We start from the raw sequence: 21,895 nt of genomic DNA, 5'->3' as shown, positions 1-21,895 counted from the left end.
AATCCTTGACCGGCCTCTCAAAGCATTTGCTTATTATTGAGTTGAGTGTGACAGGACACCAGTCGTTCAGGCATGTTACCTTGGTCTTTTTTGGTACAGGGACAACGGTGGATAATTTGAAGCAGGAGGGCACTCTACACTGGGAGAGGGAGAGATTAAAAATGTCTATAAATACACCTACCAGTTATGCTGTACACATCCTGGGTACCTGCCCTGGGATGCCGTCGGGGCCCACAGTCTTGTGACTGTCCACTTGTTGAAAACATGAGCCACGTGCCAAGTGGTGTATTTTGGGAATTTAAACTTGGGAATGGATTATACAGTAAATTGCAGGGTCCTAAGAATGATAGAACAGAGAGACCTAAGGGTAAAAGTACTTTGTTCCCAGATAAACAGGGTAAAGAAGAAGGCATTTAGCATGCTTAGCTTCATCAGGTGGGGCACTGGGTGCAAGAGTTGGAGAATTGGGATGCCATATTACAACTGTATCAGACATTGCTGAGACTAACCTCGAATATTGTGTGCAGTTCTACTCAACATGATTGCCCTGTAAATGGTGTTGGTCTGTGATGAAGGCTGTGATTCAGCTCGAAAGGGCGCAGAACAGATCAGCATCCGAATCAGGTTTAATATCACTGGCATGAAATTTGTTGTTATGTGGCAGCAGTACATTGCAATACACAATAATAAAATCTGTAAATTACAGTAGATGGGATGCCATATTACAGCCCTATAGGTCATCGCTGAGACTAACTTCAAATATTGTGTGCAGTTCTGGTCAACATCAGAAATCCAAAGATCTTATATATGATGAGTTCCCAGAAAATACTCCAGTATCATCAGATTTCAAGATTTTGATTCCATTGTACACTAGCAATACACATTTTTGCAATGACAACAGTGTTTTATTTGAAGATCTGCCACCTCTTTTGGTCATTAGATTGGGGGAATCCAGGGATGAGTTCACAGTTGCAGATGGTTCAATGCACATTAGAGTTTGAAAACCTCTTTTTCAACTGCCCTTTAGCTTAATAATGATCACCTCCAATAATTTATATTCATGAATCCTCCTTCTCCTCAAAAGTATATAATTACCAAAATATGAACACCAAATACAAAAACTAAAAGCGTAATGCTGCTTCATGGTGGGTCAAATTTAGGAGGACTATGCAACTTCTCAAAGTCAAAGTACATTTATTAACAAAGTATGAATACAGAACTACAACTCGGAGATTTGTCCTCCTACAGGCAGCCACGAAACAAAGAAATACCACAGAACCTGTTCATGAAAACATCAAACACCCAGTGTGATAAAAAGAACAAGTTGTGGAATCAGCAAAAACGCGTGAACAGCACATAGCATAGCAAACATCAAACCAGCAGTATTCAGTTTAATGCAGTTCAGCACCATGTCACTAGTTATTACAGGGCCATTCTTCACCAAAGCGCCCCAGTCCGCATCGATCGGCCCAAGAAAACCACTCAAAAGCAGCAAAGGAAAGAGTAACCAGAATCCAGGAACACAGGCAACATGAACCTCAAAGTCCCCCAAAACGAGTCCAGAGCCTAGCCAATTAATCCTGGCCATATGGATCCCAAGACTTCTGCACTTTCCTCTGACAGCAGCTAGTGAGAGGGAGAGAAAGACTGGTCAAAAGCAGGCAGAAGGCGCTGAACACCTGCCTGCCCTCCACTCTTTGTCCTCATTGACTTGCCTGACATCTCAGTGGCAGAGAAGCAATGGGGTCGATCATGTATTTGCCCCCCAACCCCCGTATCCAGGCCTCCAGACCTCCAGGCTGCACATTCTACTTCAAACCTCATCAAACTCCCCTGGAGACAGTAAAGATTCAAGATTCAAGATCCAAAAAACTTTATTGTCATTCTAATCATTTCCCGGGAGCAGTACAATCATAACATAATAAACGCAACACTAAATAATAAACATAACAATTATGTTAAAGCACCAGATTGCTCAATCAGCTCCAAAACACACAGTCAAAATGTAAATCAAAGGTCCCAATTGCACACAACTTAGTAGTAGAATCATATTTGAAAGAAGAAGTAAAAGAAGTAGTTTAGTGAACTGTCAGAAGGACACCATCGTTGGTCATGTTGTTTGCAGCACCATCTTGCTTACAGACCAAAATGAGAGGGGGGCACCTGGTGAGGAGAGATGGGGGGACCTGGCAGAGGTTTTAGCCTGGCTTGCCCAGGGACCAGTTGTTCTAGAGCACCATTTTGCTGTATATCTATCTGCAGAATGGGGTGGGGTGCCCCCTGAATTGGTCTATCTTGGAGGATCTGTAGTGGGGTGAGGGATATATGTGAATGTGTGTGTTCAAAGAAGACATAACTTCACAACTTTGTGTAGTTTTCGGAGATCACTTTTGTATCTGGGAGCGTGGAAGATCCCAATCTGGATTAAATTAACAGGGAATGTGTCTTCCTATTCTCAATACTCTAATTTTATAGATCCAATCACTATTTTTAGCCTAGTTATTAGGGTTAGTTTTGCTTTTTGGCCTAGTTCTTAGGCTTCATTTAGACTGTTTGGGGAGTAGTTTTGTAATGTTTCAATCCATTTCCTCTCTGCTCTTTTTCTTTGAAGGTTTGAGCAGTTTATGCTAGTTTCCAGACCCAGGATCTCCAAAAATTGGATCCCATATTACTGGAAATGTCTGATGTTCCTTCGCAATATTACTGAGGTGCACTGTGAGTCTGAGACTAGGCTGTTGCCAGTCTTCCCTATGTATATAATATGGCATTGTTTACACTGAATTGCATATATTAAGTTCTGCCATTCGCAAGTTATCCTCTGCTCTACCTGGCCCCACTTTCCAGTAGCACTGTTGCGTATGCTTTTTGATATTCTTAAGGGTTTGCATGCCCTACAGTTTCTCCCTCCACAGTCTGGTGCTACATGTAATTTGATACTGACTAGTATGTCCTTCAAGTTTTTATCCCATTGACCCAGTGGGCCCCCCTCTGCCTTAGGTTGTTCAAAGTGGGGTTCAGCGTCCTCTGGATATCCCACTGTATCCTGTTATTAATGGTAGCTAGAGTGTTGCCCTGTTCTATAGTCTGGGATTTGTGAGACCTTTCGAGAAGTTCGATTTGATACGCCTGAGTTCCTGTGTACTGTAACCTCCCTGTCTAAGTGCAGTAAAGAGCATAGTCATGGCCTGCTGGATGTCATCCTTCTTGGTGCAAATGCAGTGAAACCAGTCAGTTGTGAGTTGATGATGCCCCTGAAGGTGTGTTTGAGATGGTGGCTGCTTGTGTGTAGGAGGGCATAGGCGTCTGTAGTTTTGAAAAATATCTTAGGGTGATAACTTCTGGCTGCTATTTTCTGGTGCTCGATTAAATGCCATAGTTTATAGGAAATCAATTTTCTCCCTACTTGTTGTGGCCTTAACCTTCATGGAGGGGTGATGAGTGTTCAGGATTTGGCTGAATTTCTCTAACTCTGTCTCAGAATACAGCCACCCCCCCCCCCCCCAAGAAGTCATATCGGCATCTGCAGAGGCCCAGGGATTTTTAGGGCACGTTGGGTAAACTGTCTCTTTTCTTTTCACTTCACCATGTATATGTTGCCATAGGCCAGTGAAAACTTCTTTCCCATCGCTGTGCCTTTGACTTGTAGGTAGAAGTCATCATTGAATTCAAAGTCAGACTGAGGTAGAGGAGTTTGAACAAGGCCTTGTCTGGTCTCTCTGGATGTGGCTTTTTTTGTGGGATATCTTTATGTTTATATCCTCTGTACTCCTGCCTGTTTCTATGTTTTGTATGGGCTTTCAATGCCCATACTGGAAGAGTAAAGCATCAGGGGTACTGACATGGATTTGGCTACTTGGATAAAAGGGCATGTATCTTTGATGTAGCTGGGGTGTTTTTGTGATAGTGGTTTAAGGATTAATGTATTCCACTATCCTGTAGGACCCACTGCTACAGTCCGACACGATTGGCCTACCTGGAGGTATTTCTCCAAGACGGGTCCATGTGTCTGGGTGCTTGTGTATTTTTGGAAGAATATAGAACTTTCTTTCCCCAAACTGTATCCCTTTCATTAACTCAACCTGTTTCTCTTTGACCTCTTCAGGTCTTCCAAAATGTTCTTAATTTTTGCTCCATGGCTGAACCCCTTTCTGTGGCTCAGGAGGGAAATGACTCAACTATAAGCTGCCAAGTCCTTCCCGGCAGGAGACCAATGCCTCTTTAATTCACAGGCTTTACTTTAATATGATTGACAAGCTGTCACCCCGTTAAACACAGAGATGGTAACCTTTGCCTCACCCCCGAGGTTTCTTCAAATGTCAGCTCTGGAAGTCTATCTAAAGAGGGCATTGATAGGTGAACAGAATTCTCCCTGATACTGATGAATTGCAGGAGATTGGGGGAAAGTAATGAGATACTATTCCACAGTCCCCGTATATAAGAGCATTTTATGGCAGCCATCCAGCAGACTTGACTCTGAAATATTACCTCTACCCCAAAATAAATGGCTTCAAGATTGTCATAAAAGGAGCAAGTGAGTTTTTAAACCTTCATTAAAACAATGGACTCTGGCAGCCATTGCTCAACATCTGCACTAAGCAGAACCCTCCCCTTCTGCAGCCTCCCTCCCATCCACAACCTCCTCCCTTGCTAATTGCAAGGGAGCAGATACCTGAGAGTTTTCACAAATCCATTACCAGTCTGAGTGGCCTTATCTCAAGTTCCATCAGGACTTTTGAAAGCGGCTTCCTCCAACACATGGCAGTCTGACCCTCACAGTATGAGTCAAGGTGTCCCATCTTTGCTGATTTCAGAGAGTGGCCTTGTAATTTCTGTCTTCCAAATTCGTGATTCATCAAAAAATATTTCATCACATTCCTGATCTGCATCTGTAAAAGGCTCTGGGATGACCAGAGACAACAATTAGCTTCTACAAGTGAATAACCTTCCATTAGTATAGCTATAGCTGCTGGAAGTCACAGAATAGCAAGTAGGTTGGGCATCTGGAGGGAGCCCTCCAACAGTATAGTCAAGAATAATTAGTTGATGTTTATACAGCTTTTGTCTTGCTTGGAAGTGTAAATACAGTTTAGAACTTTGTGTAGTAAAAGAAAGCAACAACAATACACACTGCAGAGAGGGCAGAGAAGATTTCGTCGGATAGTAACAGAAATCTCAGGATATAACTGTCAGGCTGAATGTCTCTAGGAAGAAGGCTGAGGAGTGACTTTAAGATTTGAAGTGATTTCAAAACTTGAACTTTACGGAAGACCACAAGAAGAGGCCATTCTTTGTAACAACACATTGTAGATTCAGATAAATTTCCTTTATCCAAAGAGTGAGAAGAATATAAATAGAATAGGGAAGAGATTAGATGGATTTAGGAGGAGGCTGGACAAGTTTATGATGGAGAAGGAGAAGTTGCATTAATATATTTAGATATGGAATGACAAGAGGCTTCAATGGAGCAGAGATGCCAGTACGAACTGTTATCATGATTTTTATTCTTTGTAATCGCAAATACTATTGGTGCTAGTATTCCATGAAAGGAAACATCTCAGTTCTCCACCAGTCTACTGTATCATCTATGATCTATCAGCTTCCTGATCTGTCTTTTCCTATGCAACGATAGCGTAGCAGTTAGTGTGATGCTATTACAGCTCGGTGCATTGGAATTCAGAGTACAATTCGAGCATCCTCTGTATGAAAATTTGTATGTTCGTCCCATAGGCGCATGGGTTTCCTCTGGGTGCTCTGGTTTCCTCCCACATTCCAAAAGCCTACTGGTTAATAGGTTAATTGTTCATTGTAAACTGACGTACGATCAGGTCAGGGTTAAATAGGTGGGTTGCTGGCCGATGAGACTCATTGGACTGGAAGGGCCTGTTCCACATTGTATCTCTAAACAAAAGCAAATAAATTAACAATAGGTTTTATAACAATTTAGGCAGTCAGGAGACAATCTTGGACATTATGAGGCCCATCTCTGAAATATGCACAGGGGCCCACTTTAAGTGCTACACCATGGGAGTCTTTTAGTTACAAGCATGAGCCTGATGACAATTACGGTATGAATTATGCTCCCTGGCTGAAATGTAATTTCTGTTGCCACAGAGCAAACTTTCTGCTTGTATATCCAGGGCATGATAATTGATTTGCAGAATGGTAAGCAGCTGCTGCTAAAGCTTTGCATCCACGTTTGGTAGAGCCACCATTTCAAAGCTTATCATGTTCGTACAGGCTCTAATCAAAGAGATGATAAATGTTCACTCATTGTTTTACAGTAACTTTTGCCAGCAGACTCACTGAATGATGGAGTCTAAAGGGCTGGGTCTGTCATTCATGACTATGGTTCTTCACATTGGCCAGAATCAAGCATTAGATACAAGGTCAATAAACTATGCTGTTGGAACATAGGTCTTGAGTAGCATCTCAGAAAATGCTTAATCCATGACTTTTCTAGCCTGCAATTAAGTTCTGTGTATTTTAGCAAGTAGGTTTGGTTATTTAGAGGAAACACTGTTTATGGGCAAACAGAAGTGTTTTGTCTGAATTCCATACTTGGGTGAGTATAAACCAGGCAGTGTGTTTTCCACATTGGAATTCAGCAACCCAGAATATTTCATCCAATCAAATAATGAACAGAAATTATTTACTCTCTGTTATATTGTAATATATAATTAATATTAATTAATAATCATTAAGTCAGAATTTGGCAATTGCTGTAATACTTTGCCCTATGTAGGCATGGCTGCAAGATTATAATTTCTGCAAGTGTCCCTGAAATATCTAAGGTGCCAAAGAGTTACCTTGCCAACGTTATACACAGTTCAAAATCAACGCGTAAAATCTACGGTTGAAATGATTATTGTGACTGAAGTTAGCCCACAATGTTAGTTGTGACACCGAGAGTTACAACCAAATTATCTAATATTCCCCAGAAAGTATTTCCCCGCCTACTCACTTCATTTAAGGCCTTCTCAGGCGAAGCTTTCGACCATCCCTCTTAAAGTTCTTACTGTTTATTGATCACGCCTTTGTGCAGATTGATAGTTTTCTGCGTTAACTGCGTTATGAAATATAAAAACGCAAGCACGGGGAAATCTGCAGATGCTGGAAATTCAAGCAACACGCACTTGTTTTTATCACCGTACAATGGACAAACTGGATCAGACAATTAAAAAAAAAGAGATCAGTCCTCATCAAATTTCAATTGGAAACTCTGAAGTGTGTTTTTATCGAATTCGATGTAAGAGAAGATTATCAGGTTTACTTGAAATACCCTGTAAAACGATCTATTTTATTTCGCCATGAGACTGATCACTTTATTCCTAATCTTTGTTTGGTTTGATTTCCATTCAATTTGCAAATAAAAATAACTTAACAATTTGTAAATTTTTAATTACAATGTTATTCAACGGTATAAGAAAACGCACTTGACATCTTGTAAGCCTCAACTGCTATTTGAATATTATGTAATTTGCGACCAATGGTGAAATTTAACACTTTCATTCCAGTCAGAGCACAAGCACTTTTCAGTCTGTCATCAGATCATAAACACCGCACATCGTTCTCGTTATAACCATGCCAGGGTATAAGGTCACACAATATTGAGACTGCACTGTAACAGTTTTTTTACTTTTTAAAAGAAAACTTCTCCGTTTATTGAATGTACCGTCCTCGACAGCATTCCGAGAAATGATAAGCCTTTTGCTTTAATAATCTTGATCTGTGCTTCTGCGGATGCTAATGTACAGATTGTTGAGCTGCGTACTAGTCACGTGCCCAGCTATGTTGTATCCCACAATCTATGCGGCGAGATGCTTTCACACGCTTCCGCCAAGGAACCATACACGTGAAAGCTTTTGTGATGACAAGAAGGTGTCCCTTCGTCGCGAATGGAATGGAATTCGTACCGCTACTTTCTATGCTCTGGGGAAAAAAAAGATAGATAGATAGATAGATAGATATATCGTATGTATAAACACATCTGATTAGATAATGTAATATACGCCTGGTCATGTGACAACATTTTATATACCTTTATTTCAATGTTGTCAGAGAGAATCAGGCGTTTTTTACTCGAACAGCTTTCGAACGTGTTCACCCGCTTTAACGTCGCAAAATTCATTTCTTGAAAGAGTTTACAGTGGATTTTTCGTTTCTCCTTTGCTTTAAACACGGGTCTGCTAAAATTGTAGCTATTATCAAACTATTATCAGAAAATGAGAGGAATACGATAAACGCCATGAGTCACTATTATAAATTTACTCGACAGTAAAACTTATAAATGTTGCTCCAGTAATTGGGGATTAATTATTATCAGAATAACCGATGATGTAGGCTAATGGTTAAAATTTACAAAACAAAGGTGTACAGGTAATGCGCACAGATTTCCATTGGTTTCTTTCCAGTAGGAAGCGACTACTATATCTGGAATGCTGAATAATTTTACACTAAAGTCTAGAAAGTTTAATCCACTTGAACGTCGAAAAGATTGAATCGATGTCTTTGCAGGATGCAAAGTTCATCACTATTCCCTTCTTCAATAATATCTCACAAATATCTGAGTTACTTCGAAATATTCCATTCAAATATGTATCTCCACGAGCATTTTTCGGAATTGAGTTTGTAGAATTTTTACAATTTATAATAAAAACAGAAAGCCAGATTAGATGGTCAATAGCAAACAAAAATCGGCAAATTCAGTTTGCATCACTTATAAAATAAATGAAGATCCACGGTGAAAAAAGGTAATATTACTGATATCCATTTGTGCTGTTGATCTGTGAAGTGTGTGTATACGGAAATTTAGGAACATGCCTATGAAGAATCTACCTAAAGATCGTATTCGCCTCTTTTTTTCTATTAAAAAGTAAGCTTTTCCTGCTTCACTCAACGATAAAACACGATTTCTTCAGAGCGAGCATAGGTTCCGAGGGATGTGAGGTGAGGCGATGGCTGGGGTGATTTACAAAATTAGAGGAAGCTGGCAAGTGTCCAAATCATATCTATTAACACACCAAAGATAAGCTTTTCTCATCCAATATACTTTTTTCTTCAGTTGTGTGGTAGAGCTAAACACTAGAGAGATTAATATTAGTTTAGGATTTTTTTTCCAATTGAGATTACAAGAAATTTGCAGTCAAAAGGTTCATCCACTTCTGTTATTTTTCAGGTTTCTGAAGGAGATGTCAAATAGCAGTCAGCATCCTATTCACATAAGTATCATCCTAGATACAAATATGCCATCGGTTCTGCAAAAACAAACCTCTAAAATAACATAATCTATTTCACAATTACGGGTATTCGTTGTGGCCATACTCGATAAAGAATAACAATCATTCATTACAGTGACAATCCAAGAATACTTATCCATCGTCTGGGAATCCTGTTGAGACGGGAGCTCTGTTTCATTTCGGTTTCTGAACATATCATTTAGGGACTATTGTATATACCATTCTCTCGGTTTAGTGGCAATTAAAATATGGATATTACATGTTTTCATGAAAGTACAGTAAATGTGACAGAATTGCTGCTCCACTGCAGAAAGCTGGGGAAAGGGGGTCTATACTCCCGATAGACGTCCTGCACGTAGACAGGAACACGAAATAAATACATGCAAGGTATGATTAAACAAGGGAAGTGGAATTGTTCTTTGATCTACCCTGAATAATTGTAAAATGAATAACTTTTGCCCCATTGTAGCGGCCTGTTGGTTATCGGAAAATATTTCAATAGTCCAATTGAATTTTTGGCGGGATTGTACTTTTACAAACTACTTGTAATAAATGAATCAACAAAAGGAATGGAAACTTGGCACCTAAAATACGTCTTCGCAGCGTGCAATACCGTAACACTTGTTAGTTGCTTGTTGAGCTCCCCCAGCCCCGTAAATGGTGGGGTCGCTGCATAATTAAGAGGCGTCTCGCTTATACTCAACTTCAGTCTAGAAGAGACCACGATTTAAATGTAATGGTTGTTTAGCGAAAACATTGTACAATTTAAGTGCAAGTCTTTAAATCAAGGCTATTGATGATACATGGGAGGCCGTTCGGTATGGCCAATAAACTTCGGAGAGTAACTAAAACAGAAAGCAGTAGGTTCAGTCCATGAATGTTTAACAATAGGCGTCAATTTAAGTTAACATGTATATAAAAATATATATAATTTTCCGTTTTCCCACTCTGGGATGTCGAACACTGTCAACATTCTTGTACAAATGTTGATTGACCCCTAATATGATCAGTTGAATAAAGTTTGTTTTCGTTGTACTAAGGAAGTGGCAGTAAAAACAGCCCAAACGGAAAGTTACTTTGGGAAGATGTAATAAATGGCTATTTTAAACATTAAGAAGTATTGCCACCATCTCAATGATGCCGATCTGTTTACTTAAAAGTCTAACTGGTCGCAGAGTTAACCGCCGACTATTAGAAGATTGTAAAGTGAAATTCAAGCTGCAGTTACAAAGCGGGAAGCTACATTTCTCGAGAGGATCTCCCTCTTTCCGGAAAGCAGGAAAGACCATACTGTTCACGACAGAAGAGGGAAAACCTACCAGTCTTCGGGGGAACCTCAATCAAATATATTATTTTCCCACAGCCTGAATCGGACAGCCTTTTTATGGCTTCAGTCCTAATGTCGAATAAGTCATGATTTAATTTACGTTCTGCAATTCGGACCGAGTGGAATAACATATCTAGAACCTCTACATAATCATTCCGCCTGGAAATTGGGAGGTGTCTCGGAAAATTCTGCACCCCATTCTCTCCGCCCACCCACTCTCCGTCCTTCATCTCAAGCACCAGTCCCAACACCCAACCCGTGCATACGCATCAAAAGCCACGTTCCTCCCGTAACGGGGTGACACCAAAGAGTTGCATTCATTTCCTTCCCCATCCATTAAACACAAGAGTCGGGGAAATGTTTTATGGTCTCTTTGCTAAAAAAAAATAATATGACGTGGCTGACAAACACTGATTGACTTAACAGACTTCTTTCTGTCTGTAATAAGTTAAATTCCATATTGCCCTCTATGATCGGCTTATTTCAGCAACAGATGATTTACCGACTGAAACTAACTTTGCAATCTGTCCTATCAAATAGGGCAAATGGGCTAATTTGTCCCTAGATCCGAAGCGCGAAGATTAATGGACCCTTAAATTATATTAAACCATTAGTCTCTAAACCACGTATTTGGATTTGGCATTGTGCATTCCCAAGATGGGGGATGGTGTGGACACAGAAGATACTTACTGTACGCTAGTGTGCTGAAAAGCTTCTAATAAAATGGAACTGTGGATATTGTACGAAAGTGCGTGGCATCGAGCTATCGACGCACTCATTATTTACCGTAATATTCACTACTTTCAATAATAATTGCAATCCTTCTAACAGAGCCTAACGCAAGTGACAGGTAGATAACTATGGTGATTAATTTAACACGTCTGCATGAGTGGAAATTTCAAAATCATCTCATCGTTTAATTTCTCAACTTTTTAATGTCGCCCTCTCAGTCAATGTTGGTGTCGTCAATGCTCAATATATCACTTGTGTTTTGTAGTCGTAGATATCAATTCAATTTACAAAGAATGTAAAGTGGCAGATATAATTATTTGTTCAACCGCACATTTTCATGCGGTTAGCGATGGAGGAAATTAGCAGTTTTGTCATTTTAGTCACAAATTAGTTTTACCATGATTTACAAGGTTGAATACTTCGGCTCCTCACACTTTAAGTGTGTGTTTCATTTTCAATGAAGTTTCGTGCTCAAATGAAATTTGTGGTTTCGTCCATCTTACTCAAACTTCGGAAAGTTCACGTTAGCCGTACAAAATAAGATTCAAGGTGAAATTGCCTTCTGAATCGACCTGAGTAAAAGCAAGCATGCTATCACTTATTTTATTGTGCTGCAATCACTGAGCTGATATTAAGTGTTCCCTCTGCTTTTTAAGCTACTACTAAATAGCTCGCTGATTCCCTGCAGGCAACATTCCCTCTGCCAGAAGTGAAAGGATCAGAATAAATACAGTCTGTGCTTGAATTATGATCCACACAAATCGCTTTTCAAGGATTCCAAAAGTCGTGGGTTTTAATTGAAGATTGTGGTTATTTTAGGGCCATCCCATCTCTTCAATTTCAGGAAAAGAAAATATCAAGCAGAAATCTCTACCCATTACCCATGGTGAATATATATGTGAATGGGAGTACTTATATAACTATTTCTGCCATGTGGTTGTCTGTATTAAATTCTAGCCAGGCCTGAAAGGACACATATAATTGCAAGTATAAATTCGTGATTTGCCTTGATAATTTAATCATATTTTTCATTTGAGTGGTTTTGTTGAACTTAAGTTTTGAAAGCTGCTCAGTATTAGTTGTGTTAAAGGTAAGGAGTGTTTTTCCCCGCAACTCCCGAATCCATTACTGTTGGACATTAGTTTACTTTGTTGTGAAATACTCCTTGAAAGGAAAAAGTTATTTATCATAAGAAAGTTTCCACCAGCCAAAACATTCCCCATCGAGCTGCTGTAATGCCCGAGGAAGCATTCGATGAACTGAGCGTTCGTTATAGAACCTATGCATCATTTGGACAGTATAACGATGTCACCTCGTCGGGTCATGGCTCTTTACAGAACCCATTTGTTGAATATCGGAGTCATATCCATCTGATAAATTACAGCACGAACCTCTCTAGCTCAACATCTACTTTCATTGGCATTCTAATTTAATCCTTCTAGCCGTGTATATAAAGAATGTTAGCAGTTGAGATGTAATGCCTTTAAGTACTGTACAGCAGAGCTAGTGAAATTTATAGTCTGTGTATATATTCTGGCTCCAGATATCAGCAGTGTAATGGATGGCTGTATTTCATGAATCCAAGTATATCTTCCCGGCTGCTAGGAATCAAAAGTCATTCCATTTATGGTGCACTAATGTCTCTTAGTTAATCCACAAGACAGGCAATAAAATTTAGTAGTAAATGCGCTGTTTGATAACAAAGAACTTATATTGATTACAGAAACGATCTAAACTAAATAAACCACCTTTTTATTATTATATCTGCGGGAAAACTTTACAGCAGTGATTAAGGCAGCAAAAGAGACAGTAAAATCTGTGTAAATAAACTATGAACCTGTTTTAAAGCAAATGTAGATAGGATATAAAGCAGAGTTAGCACAGATAGTTATGATTTGTAGGATTAAATACATTCATTACTGACACTATGAACCAGACGATTTAAATTCGAGATTACCTTGTTCGTTTTACCACTTTGTGTCATACGCTCTGTTAAAATGTTATTCAAAAACAATAAAGTTAATGCTTGTGAACACGTAAATATAACGTGTATTAGTAGCCTACGTTACCCATGCTGATTTATTTTTGTTGTAGGAAATAAAATTGATGCAAATCTTCAGTTGGGCATTGTAACCTACCTGTCCTCGGGGCACTGCTTGGCCCGCTGTGTTGTTCCAACAACCCAATTTTATTCGGAGATTTTCAGCTATGACGAATTTCTTTTAAGTTTAGAAAATTAGGGTTTCTGCATATTAATCCATTTAAATTAACAAATTCGCGCATTTTTTTTATTTCACTCAACGCATTGTGATTTTTCGAGATTCAGCAGAAATTAAATATTTACTGAAGCTTTTAAGACACAGAAATGCACGAGTGATCAATCCATTTTGCGTTTGTTGATGCTGATTGCAGAGTATTTTGGGAAAAGGTAATGTGAAAATATCTCAATGTCGGAATACGTTCAGTCACCGACGTAAACAACTGAAATGCTAAATACCAAGACAGAACACGGGTCGGTATATTTCAGAGCAGCAATGGGTGAAACAGGAATAGCTATCAGAAATATAACGTTTTATATAGTTTGTTCAGCTCCAGACTCGCAGATACAATACCTACTTCAATATTGCCTTCGCACAACTCTGTCCCGGCAGCATCACACTTCCCATGATGACACCGATTTACGATTTTGGCAAATTTACCTTTAACTCGTCTTGAGGCAAACTCCAAAATAGATTTAATTTCTCAGCAATACACACAAAATGCTAGAGGAACTTAGCAGGCCAGGCAGCTACTATGGAAATGAGTATAGTTGACGTTTCGGGCCGAGACCCTTCATCAGAACTCCGGCATTTTGCGTGTCAACGTTACCTGGATTTCCAGCATCAGTGGATTTTCCGTTGTTTGTGATTTAACGTTTCTGGTTTAAGAATTTCCTTCGGCATCGGTCTGAAATGTTAGCTCTGTTTCCTTTCCCACAGATACGACCAGGCCTGATGAGTATTACCAGCACATTCTGTTTTTATTTTAGGTTTCTAACATCTGCAGGATTTTATATTTTCAGACTCGAATATAATTCGAGCCAAAGGCCTAACGTCACAACGCTTCCACAGTGGAGAAAACGAAGCCCTTAACTATTTGCATTATATTGAATATACAGAGAAAATTGTATATGTGTTAACTGTTTAACTGTGGCATTATTAGTTCTTTTCAATATTTCCAAGCATTGGATGTATTTCTAAATATCTCTGTCCTTTATGAAATTACTTTTAATTCATAGTACAATTTTAACGGCCAGTATGCATTTGTACAGAAACTATTCCTACTAGAGTGTCCAATTAAATTAAATACTGTTAAATACTCTATTTCTTTTGCATTCGTAAAAAAAACGTAAAATGTTGTTTGCCAGCTGTTCCTGTTTCTTTAAAAGAAATACTGAATTCTTGGTCTATTGCCACCATTTGACCCATAAAATCCTAATTAGTAGAGTTAAGTCAACGATGTGTATTCGGACTAGCCAGGTGGTTGGACTCACTGTCATCCCCACATGAGAGCTTCCCGCCCCCTCTAACTAGACCTCACGGAAAGAGCTGGAGATCAATAATCAGCTTAATGGAGCTCATTAGGATGATTGCCAGCCACCATCTTGTGAAATTTCCCAGCTCTTTCGCAACCAGTGGTTGGAGAGGGTTAAGGAAGAGTCCACTTTCTTCTGGATCTGATGGTTGTAGTTTGTTTGTGTGCGATGCGAGGGCGGACCACACATCAATCAGACAAGAGCCTTTCTATAACAATGAAGATTTGTTTACAGCACGATGCCAAGGCAAACTCAGCAAGGTAATTGCATGTTTATGGCTCGATCTGAATACCTACGCATCATTCCAGAACACTGCCAGGCACTCTGTTATGTTGTGATCTATGTCGGTGCCACCAAAAGGTCAAAATGCCCCAGCTGCCTTAAGAACGATATCAGTCTATCAAGTAATAATAATATCCATCACTTTACAACAAATTATTCAAGTGATGGAGTAAAGGTATTCGTAGTTTCTATATATAAAACATTATTACTCATTGACCTATAAATTTTAGTTAAAACATCGAAATTTGTTGGTTAGATATCGTTCTATACCAGCAATATTTCCACTTAAATACATGCAGTTTCAACTAATAGTTGGTCTGCCGCATTTGCCATCCTCCGAATAAATTAATTGTTGTAGCTATATAATGCCTCCCCCCCCCCACCAACTCCTGAACCTCGTGCTAATAGACTAAAAGATGGTGAATACTAGAAGTACACAGAATTCCACGCTGAGCTTTTAATGTGGATATTTGCTGAGAATATTTTGGCTGAAGTATATTTAAAGTTTTTTTTCAGAAGTGGCCTTCTCGAGGAGGGACAAGGTACTGCATAGGAAGTTATCTGTTCTATGCGTCATCTCTATGAGGTATGTTAAAATAATCATCAATAATAACGGCGGGTTTTAAAACGATAAAGACAACTAATTGTGTGACTTGGCAGCATAGTATGCGAACAGAATTAATTAGGTGTTTGATGTACACACAGTTTCTGCATTTACTTCAACTGGAATGTGCCTTTATGAGGAACCCTTTTCAGATCCGGTCTGACACCCTGTGCATTTTATTGTGAGCTTTATAGAAATGATTTTATATTTATACACATCCTTTTGTTCTCTCCATTTCCTGGAAAGTCCCAGTTGTATACACTATATTACATAAAATGCTAGTATTAGTTCGAAGGTCAGTTTCAAATAGGTCGTTCATCCTCCTCACTGCCAATACTTAAGTTTACAAGCAAAACCGATATGCCTTGGCAAGACCTTTGTTGTAGCCTGATATTAATAAACTGTTTATTTTAAAGAGTGAATAAAGGCTTGGTGTAAATGGCCATTAGTCCTGATGAGCATTGTACAGCAATAATGTCGTTTATTTACTTGGAGAAACAAAAGTTGACAGTACAGATGTAACAATTTGTCTTGGTGGACGCCAGCCAGTCCAAGGGGATTTAACAGGGGCAGTCTACTATGGAAAGAATTTCTTCTGTTACTGAATTGATTTGCCCTTGTTCCTTTTGTTTCTATGTACCAGATATCGAGGCTCAGATTCAGAGTTAGGTCTTTTTACCGGAATGCCTTGTAGGAATACGTGTCACCCTTCAGGTAACGGTTCTGATAAGCACACAGTCTAGCTACGGTGTTATCCTGCGTGCCTGAATTGATGTGGAGCTCGTAAATTTACTTTTTTAAAAAAAGAAAAGGCGAAGTATTCACTAGGAAGGACATGGAAGTGGGCTGGGGAGGGGGGGTGGCCGATTGTTAATTTCTCATTTTAAAAACTTCCATTGAGACTTTTATAGCAAAAGGAAGCTCCGTACGACATGAAGTTGCCATATCTTGTGTCCGAAACATAAGAGATGCCATCAGTAATACCTCTTCCGCTCAAATTCAATAGCATTAACAAAGTTGGACAGGGTATCTTTTCCAATCATTTTTTTAAATGCATGATTTTTGCAATAACAACAAAACACGGAAGAGTACCTATTCCTATCCCTTTCGTTGTCCTTTGAGCGCTGTTTGTAGTTTCTAAGTAACAATTAGACAAAGAATTATAGAAAGCATAAAAACTGGCAGAAACAATTTGAACACGTTGTGCATTGAAGTGGTTCTGAGACCAAAGTATTAATTTGCTGCAGCGAACTGAAAGTCATGCGCATATTCTAATTATGTTCTGTTTCTATTTGCGTTTAATGTTGATATTATTTCTGTCGAAAACAATGGGCATTTGAAAAACAGCTGAACGCGTTATAGTTTTGTGAAATCTGTTAACTAGTCTGTTAAAACCAGTTTCAAATTCGAAAAAAAAACGTTTTCCACGGATTCAAAGTTCTTTGTGGAAAGTAAACAGCACTGTTGAGCTATGATTTTAAATCATGACTCTGCTGTCTATAATGTGCATCTTCACTGGATCACTCAGGTTAGTCATTTCAATAAACATTCGTGCTTGTTGTCAGTCAGCTAGAGCACAATTCACTCGACCTGTGGAACATACGTTGCAGAAAACTCTTGCCATCCAAATGTGTCTAAATCGTACACTCAAGCATTTCGCTCATGGTGACAGAACTCGGCAACAGTCATGTGGGCCAAGAACCAGAAAGGTCCAAATGGAGTCAGGCTATATTATTAGAAAGCTGCAGCAGTATTCCTTCTGCAAATTTAACATGGGAAATTGCGAAAGATGAAGTAGGTGGAGAAAGTGGTATTCAGCTTGATTTACTCCAACAGTTTCAAATTTTGCTCTCGTGTCCACGATACGTCAAATGAACCTGTGACTTACATTGGCACCGTTCCAAAAACGCCAACTAGTTACTTTCATATTTTGTGAAAACTAACTTTCCAAGTGCTCTTATTTCGTAGCAAATATATTCGAAAATTTAAGTCATAACAAGTATTTCATGGGCATCACTGCTCCTAACCCGGGTTTTAAACCCGTTCAGCTTGTTTTTATTCTTGGTTGAGCATTTGAGTGGAAAATTGTTAATATCAATAAATAGCGTTAATAGTATTTAGCTGAACTTACAAACTACAGATAATACAATTCATTACATGGCATTATGCTCTAAAATAAAATTTTCAGAATCGATGCAATTTCTGCTAACTTATTCCACTCCACGCGACTCAGCCTAAAGGCACTGCTGCAGCACGCGTTTGACTTGAATGTAACAGCGAGCAGTAACAGAGCCGTCGATGCATTTTACAAGTCCGACGGATACAGAGGCTCGGTGCAGACCGCCGACGCTTCGAAACGCATCCAGTCGCACGGCACTCAGTCTGCAGAACCACAGTGGTGATGGCGAGAGCCATTTAAATAAACAGCACTCTGGTGACAAGGCTGTCAGAGATGGAGTTAAAGATAAGGCGCCTCAGATCTTTTTAAACGGAAAGGAAATGGTTGTTAAAATAAAGGGAAAATATCCGATCGCCTTGAGTATATAATTATCACGGGAACACACCCACGAAAAATTTAAAATGGGACGAATGCAACATCTATTAGTGCAGGTATTAAATATTTCAGATATTGAAATCACAAGGCAAGCTTTCCAGCTTTACTGTTTGCATGTCGAATAGAGATGGGCCTTATGCAAGTAGATTGTTCTAGTACTAGGAGAAAGATTAACCAAGGTAATTAAAGCATTATTACTATTAAAATATCTAGCTAATTTGTTTAAATTATGCTTTTAACATGGTAGTTATGACCCGTAAGGAGCCGCAAAGATTATCCCGAGGAATTCCGATGTACGACCACCTATTAAAATGTTAATACATCTCGTGGATTCAGGTAACCTGTATATTGGCTAGATCACAAGATAGCTAAAAGCCAACAAGTACAACAAAGCGTTCTTTAAACCAGTATACCCATTTTATTAGATGTATTTACGATCAGTGCAATCTTTTGATTCAGCTGGCATTGAAAGGACATCTTGGACATCACTGGAACAGACCTGGAAAAAGGAAATGGCTGTTTTTCTCAGTGTTAATACAGGTGATAGCTCAGACGAGGTGGTGAGTATTTATAAATCTGTACCTCTAAAAATCCAACTGGGTATACAGTAAGCAATTAAAATCAATATCAAAACTTAAAATACAAGAACATTCACTTTCAAAGGCGATTTATAAACAAGAATATACCATTTCAAGTGTCAAACAATATTTACATATTTGCAATTTACAAGTAGGAAGCTGAGTATGATCACTTTCCGCCTTCCTTTCGCAATAATATAACTTACTCTCATCTTCTGAAATGTCCTTTACGTCGTGGTAATCCCGTTGGGGAAGGGTGCTAAAATAATGTTCACATTTATAGCAAAACTTGCGACGGAGATGTTGGGACACTTTGTACTGGTGAGACGCTTTGCTGTGGTGCGGCAGTACTTAAGGGGCCGAGACCTGCTCTGATGACGGTAGTCTTATGATCTGCAGAGCTGTTACCCTCGATGTCTTTCTCATTAATATCCGTAGATTCGGAGTCACTTTTCTCGCTGTCGCTCTGGTTCTCCCTGACTCGCTGCTCTTCCTCCGGAATGGTGGCCTTCTCCACTTGCTCTTTCTCCTTCTCCTTCTGCGCCTGAGCTTCCTTCGAGTGCCTCCATTTCATCCGCCTGTTTTGAAACCATACTTTCACCTAAGAGCAAAATCGCCCAAATTTGAAAAGGAAAAAAAATTAAGATAAAGTTTAGTATATTTGTTTGCTCAGGCTGTAACACAAGCCTGCTTTTAGCTTCAGTCTCTGCGCGCACCCGCGTTACAAAACGCTGCCCTCTTTTTTTTTGCACAAGTTACCACTTCCTCTGTGCTAAGAGCTTTAACTCAAAGCGGCGTGTCGCTATTTAGCAGTTTCTAGAGAGCTACGTTGCACCTTTTAATTGTGTAGACAGTACTGCATTCTAATACTACTGAAATGGTGGGTATAAAGTTGAGGTCGTCAACCCACGCGTACACAGCGTAAATTGGATTCTTTACACAACTGCTGCACTGGCTGCGATTTTCTCACCGTTTTTTTAAAAAAAAATCCCCCCCCCAAACAATTCTATTCCAAATGGTTTTGTAACAAGTTTTTATAAAACTTTTGTTCTGGTAAGTTTTCCGATCAGTTTAAACATCAACAGCCACTAACCTGTGCATCTGTCAATCCCAGCATCGCCGCCAGCTGCTTCCGGTCAGGTTTAGTCACGTATTTCTGAATCTCAAATCTTTTCTCGAGACCTTTTCTCTGCAGATTAGAGAATACAGCTCTGGACCAAGATCGTTTCCTTTTGTACGTCTGGGGCATTGTGTCTTTCGTTAGAACGGCGTAAGGCCCTGCTAGTTAAAATAAAGCGTAGCATCAGAGTTAATGTTGCAAGTTCTTCCCTATTTCTACAACAACAAATGTTTACAATGTGATGCGTAACTTAAAGTTTACCAAAGGCCAACAAATAGAACTAGCAATGCCTTTTGGCTATTTTGGTGAATCGGGATCTGAAATATGTAGCTGGACAGTTCCACTACTGCATACTGAAAGAGCATAGTTTTTGAACGCACGTCTAGCTCTGCTTATCGCTGTTTATTCAGTATGTTTCAGTTGTGCCAAATTTAAATATCTGGACTCTAATTTGTTTTAATAAATCGTAAAATTTAATAAATATGACAGAAAATGCGATAAAAAGCGCGTAATTCCCTCGCATTTTTTTCGGTTGGTGACATTTCCCTAGTTATCTTCATTCATTTTAGCCATTTCCCAAGACTTAATACTAGCTGTGGAATAACCACCTTCTAATGTTGGAATCTTGTAACCAAATAGGCGTGTGTTATCTGCGGCAAAAATTGGCGAATTGAGTTATTAACCTGGAAACGAATCCTGATAATGTTGCTGGTTCGAGCTTCTGGAGTTCAAAACTGAGGGAGGCTCACCAAGTCCAGGGTCCAGCGACGCAAAGAACTGGTTGGCGGAACTCTGAACGGAGAGGTGGAGTCCAGACCGGCGACTTGGGGCCATTAAAGAGGTAAGATCTGCGACAGCAAATGGGGAACAGGGTATGTGGATAAGTTGCTGCATTCTAAAGTAGTCTTAAATATAGTTCTGTTAATTCTTAAGACGATGGCTATCTTATCTGCTTATTGGCCACGTCATCTGAACTTCCATATCAATTAAAGCAATCGAAATTTATAATGGCAATGAGAAAACGCACCTTCATTGTACAGTTGACCGACTCTTGTTATTTCGAACGTTATATCCCAAACACACACACTCACACCTTTTTACAGCCACAGACAAACTGAACGAACAGAGACTAAAAGTGATGGTGTAACCAACGCGGCGAACAATCCAGATTTCCTATTAATTTCCCAAAATCTATTCGTCATATATTTTACCTTGTAAAACGTGTCATTTTGATTCAACGTTGCTATTGATGCTAAACAGCCTGTTTGGTCCGAGCCTCCCTTACCTCGTAAAGTGCTGCATTCCTTAAGTTTAAAGTCTGTATCGGCGGACAAGATGCGGTCAATACCGAATTTAAGGTCCTTGCTGGAGAGCGCGGGAAGCTGTTGCACTGAACCAGCTGCCAGCTGGATCCGGGGCGATGAAGAAGTACATATGGCCGGGGCTCGATGGTAGGAAGAAGCCGGGGAAGGTCTCTGAGCGAAGCCGCCCATATGCTCTGGGGCTACGGGCGTAGGGCGCAGAGGGGAGCCCGAGGGTTGCATGTTGTGGTGTCCGCTCATGTGAGCCACGACGGCCGACGATCCTGGCAGGGCAGCCGGCATGTTCTCGGTGTCGCTCAGATGCAGAATGTCCGCGATACAGAAGGAAGGTTTCTTCACCGAATCCAACAAGCCATTCGAACAGTAGGCAGACCAGAGACTGAAATTACTGGCGTAATACGGAGCGAGTCCTGCGGTGTACATTATGCAATCCTCCTTCGGTTTGTTTCTAACAACTAGGATGTAGATGCGAAGATACGATCTGAAATAGACTTATTTTGGGGGAGGGGGGAACTTGACTTTGCGAACTCGAAACTTTCCTAAAACTCATCTGCACATTTGGCAAG

General features: G+C 39.7%; 1 protein-coding gene across 6 annotated transcripts; it reads right to left on the bottom strand.

The window, feature by feature from the left end:
• Positions 1–7,489: 7,489 nt before the first annotated feature.
• On the bottom strand, positions 7,490–21,876 carry hlx1 (H2.0-like homeo box 1 (Drosophila)). Of its 6 annotated transcripts, none has more exons than XR_010018815.1 (5): positions 21,293–21,876; positions 20,691–20,855; positions 19,981–20,168; positions 19,094–19,488; positions 7,490–7,929 (listed from the first exon to the last, which is right to left on the bottom strand). XR_010018815.1 is itself a non-coding variant. In XM_063055051.1 (4 exons), exons 1-4 carry the CDS (start codon positions 21,750–21,752, stop codon positions 19,165–19,167), a joined length of 1,071 nt encoding a protein of 356 aa, XP_062911121.1. In that variant the 5' UTR covers positions 21,753–21,876; the 3' UTR covers positions 18,594–19,164. The 6 variants fall into 6 exon arrangements, 4 of the variants coding, with proteins under 4 accessions (XP_062911121.1, XP_062911122.1, XP_062911120.1 ...); XR_010018816.1 differs by having other exon boundaries at positions 7,902–7,922; XM_063055051.1 differs by lacking the exon at positions 7,490–7,929 and having other exon boundaries at positions 18,594–19,488; positions 20,757–20,855.
• Positions 21,877–21,895: the final 19 nt, after the last annotated feature.

This window comes from Mobula hypostoma, chromosome 8, assembly GCF_963921235.1.
Source record: "Mobula hypostoma chromosome 8, sMobHyp1.1, whole genome shotgun sequence".
Classification (NCBI taxonomy): domain Eukaryota; kingdom Metazoa; phylum Chordata; class Chondrichthyes; order Myliobatiformes; family Myliobatidae; genus Mobula; species Mobula hypostoma.
This window is presented reverse-complemented; position numbering and strand designations above follow the sequence as displayed.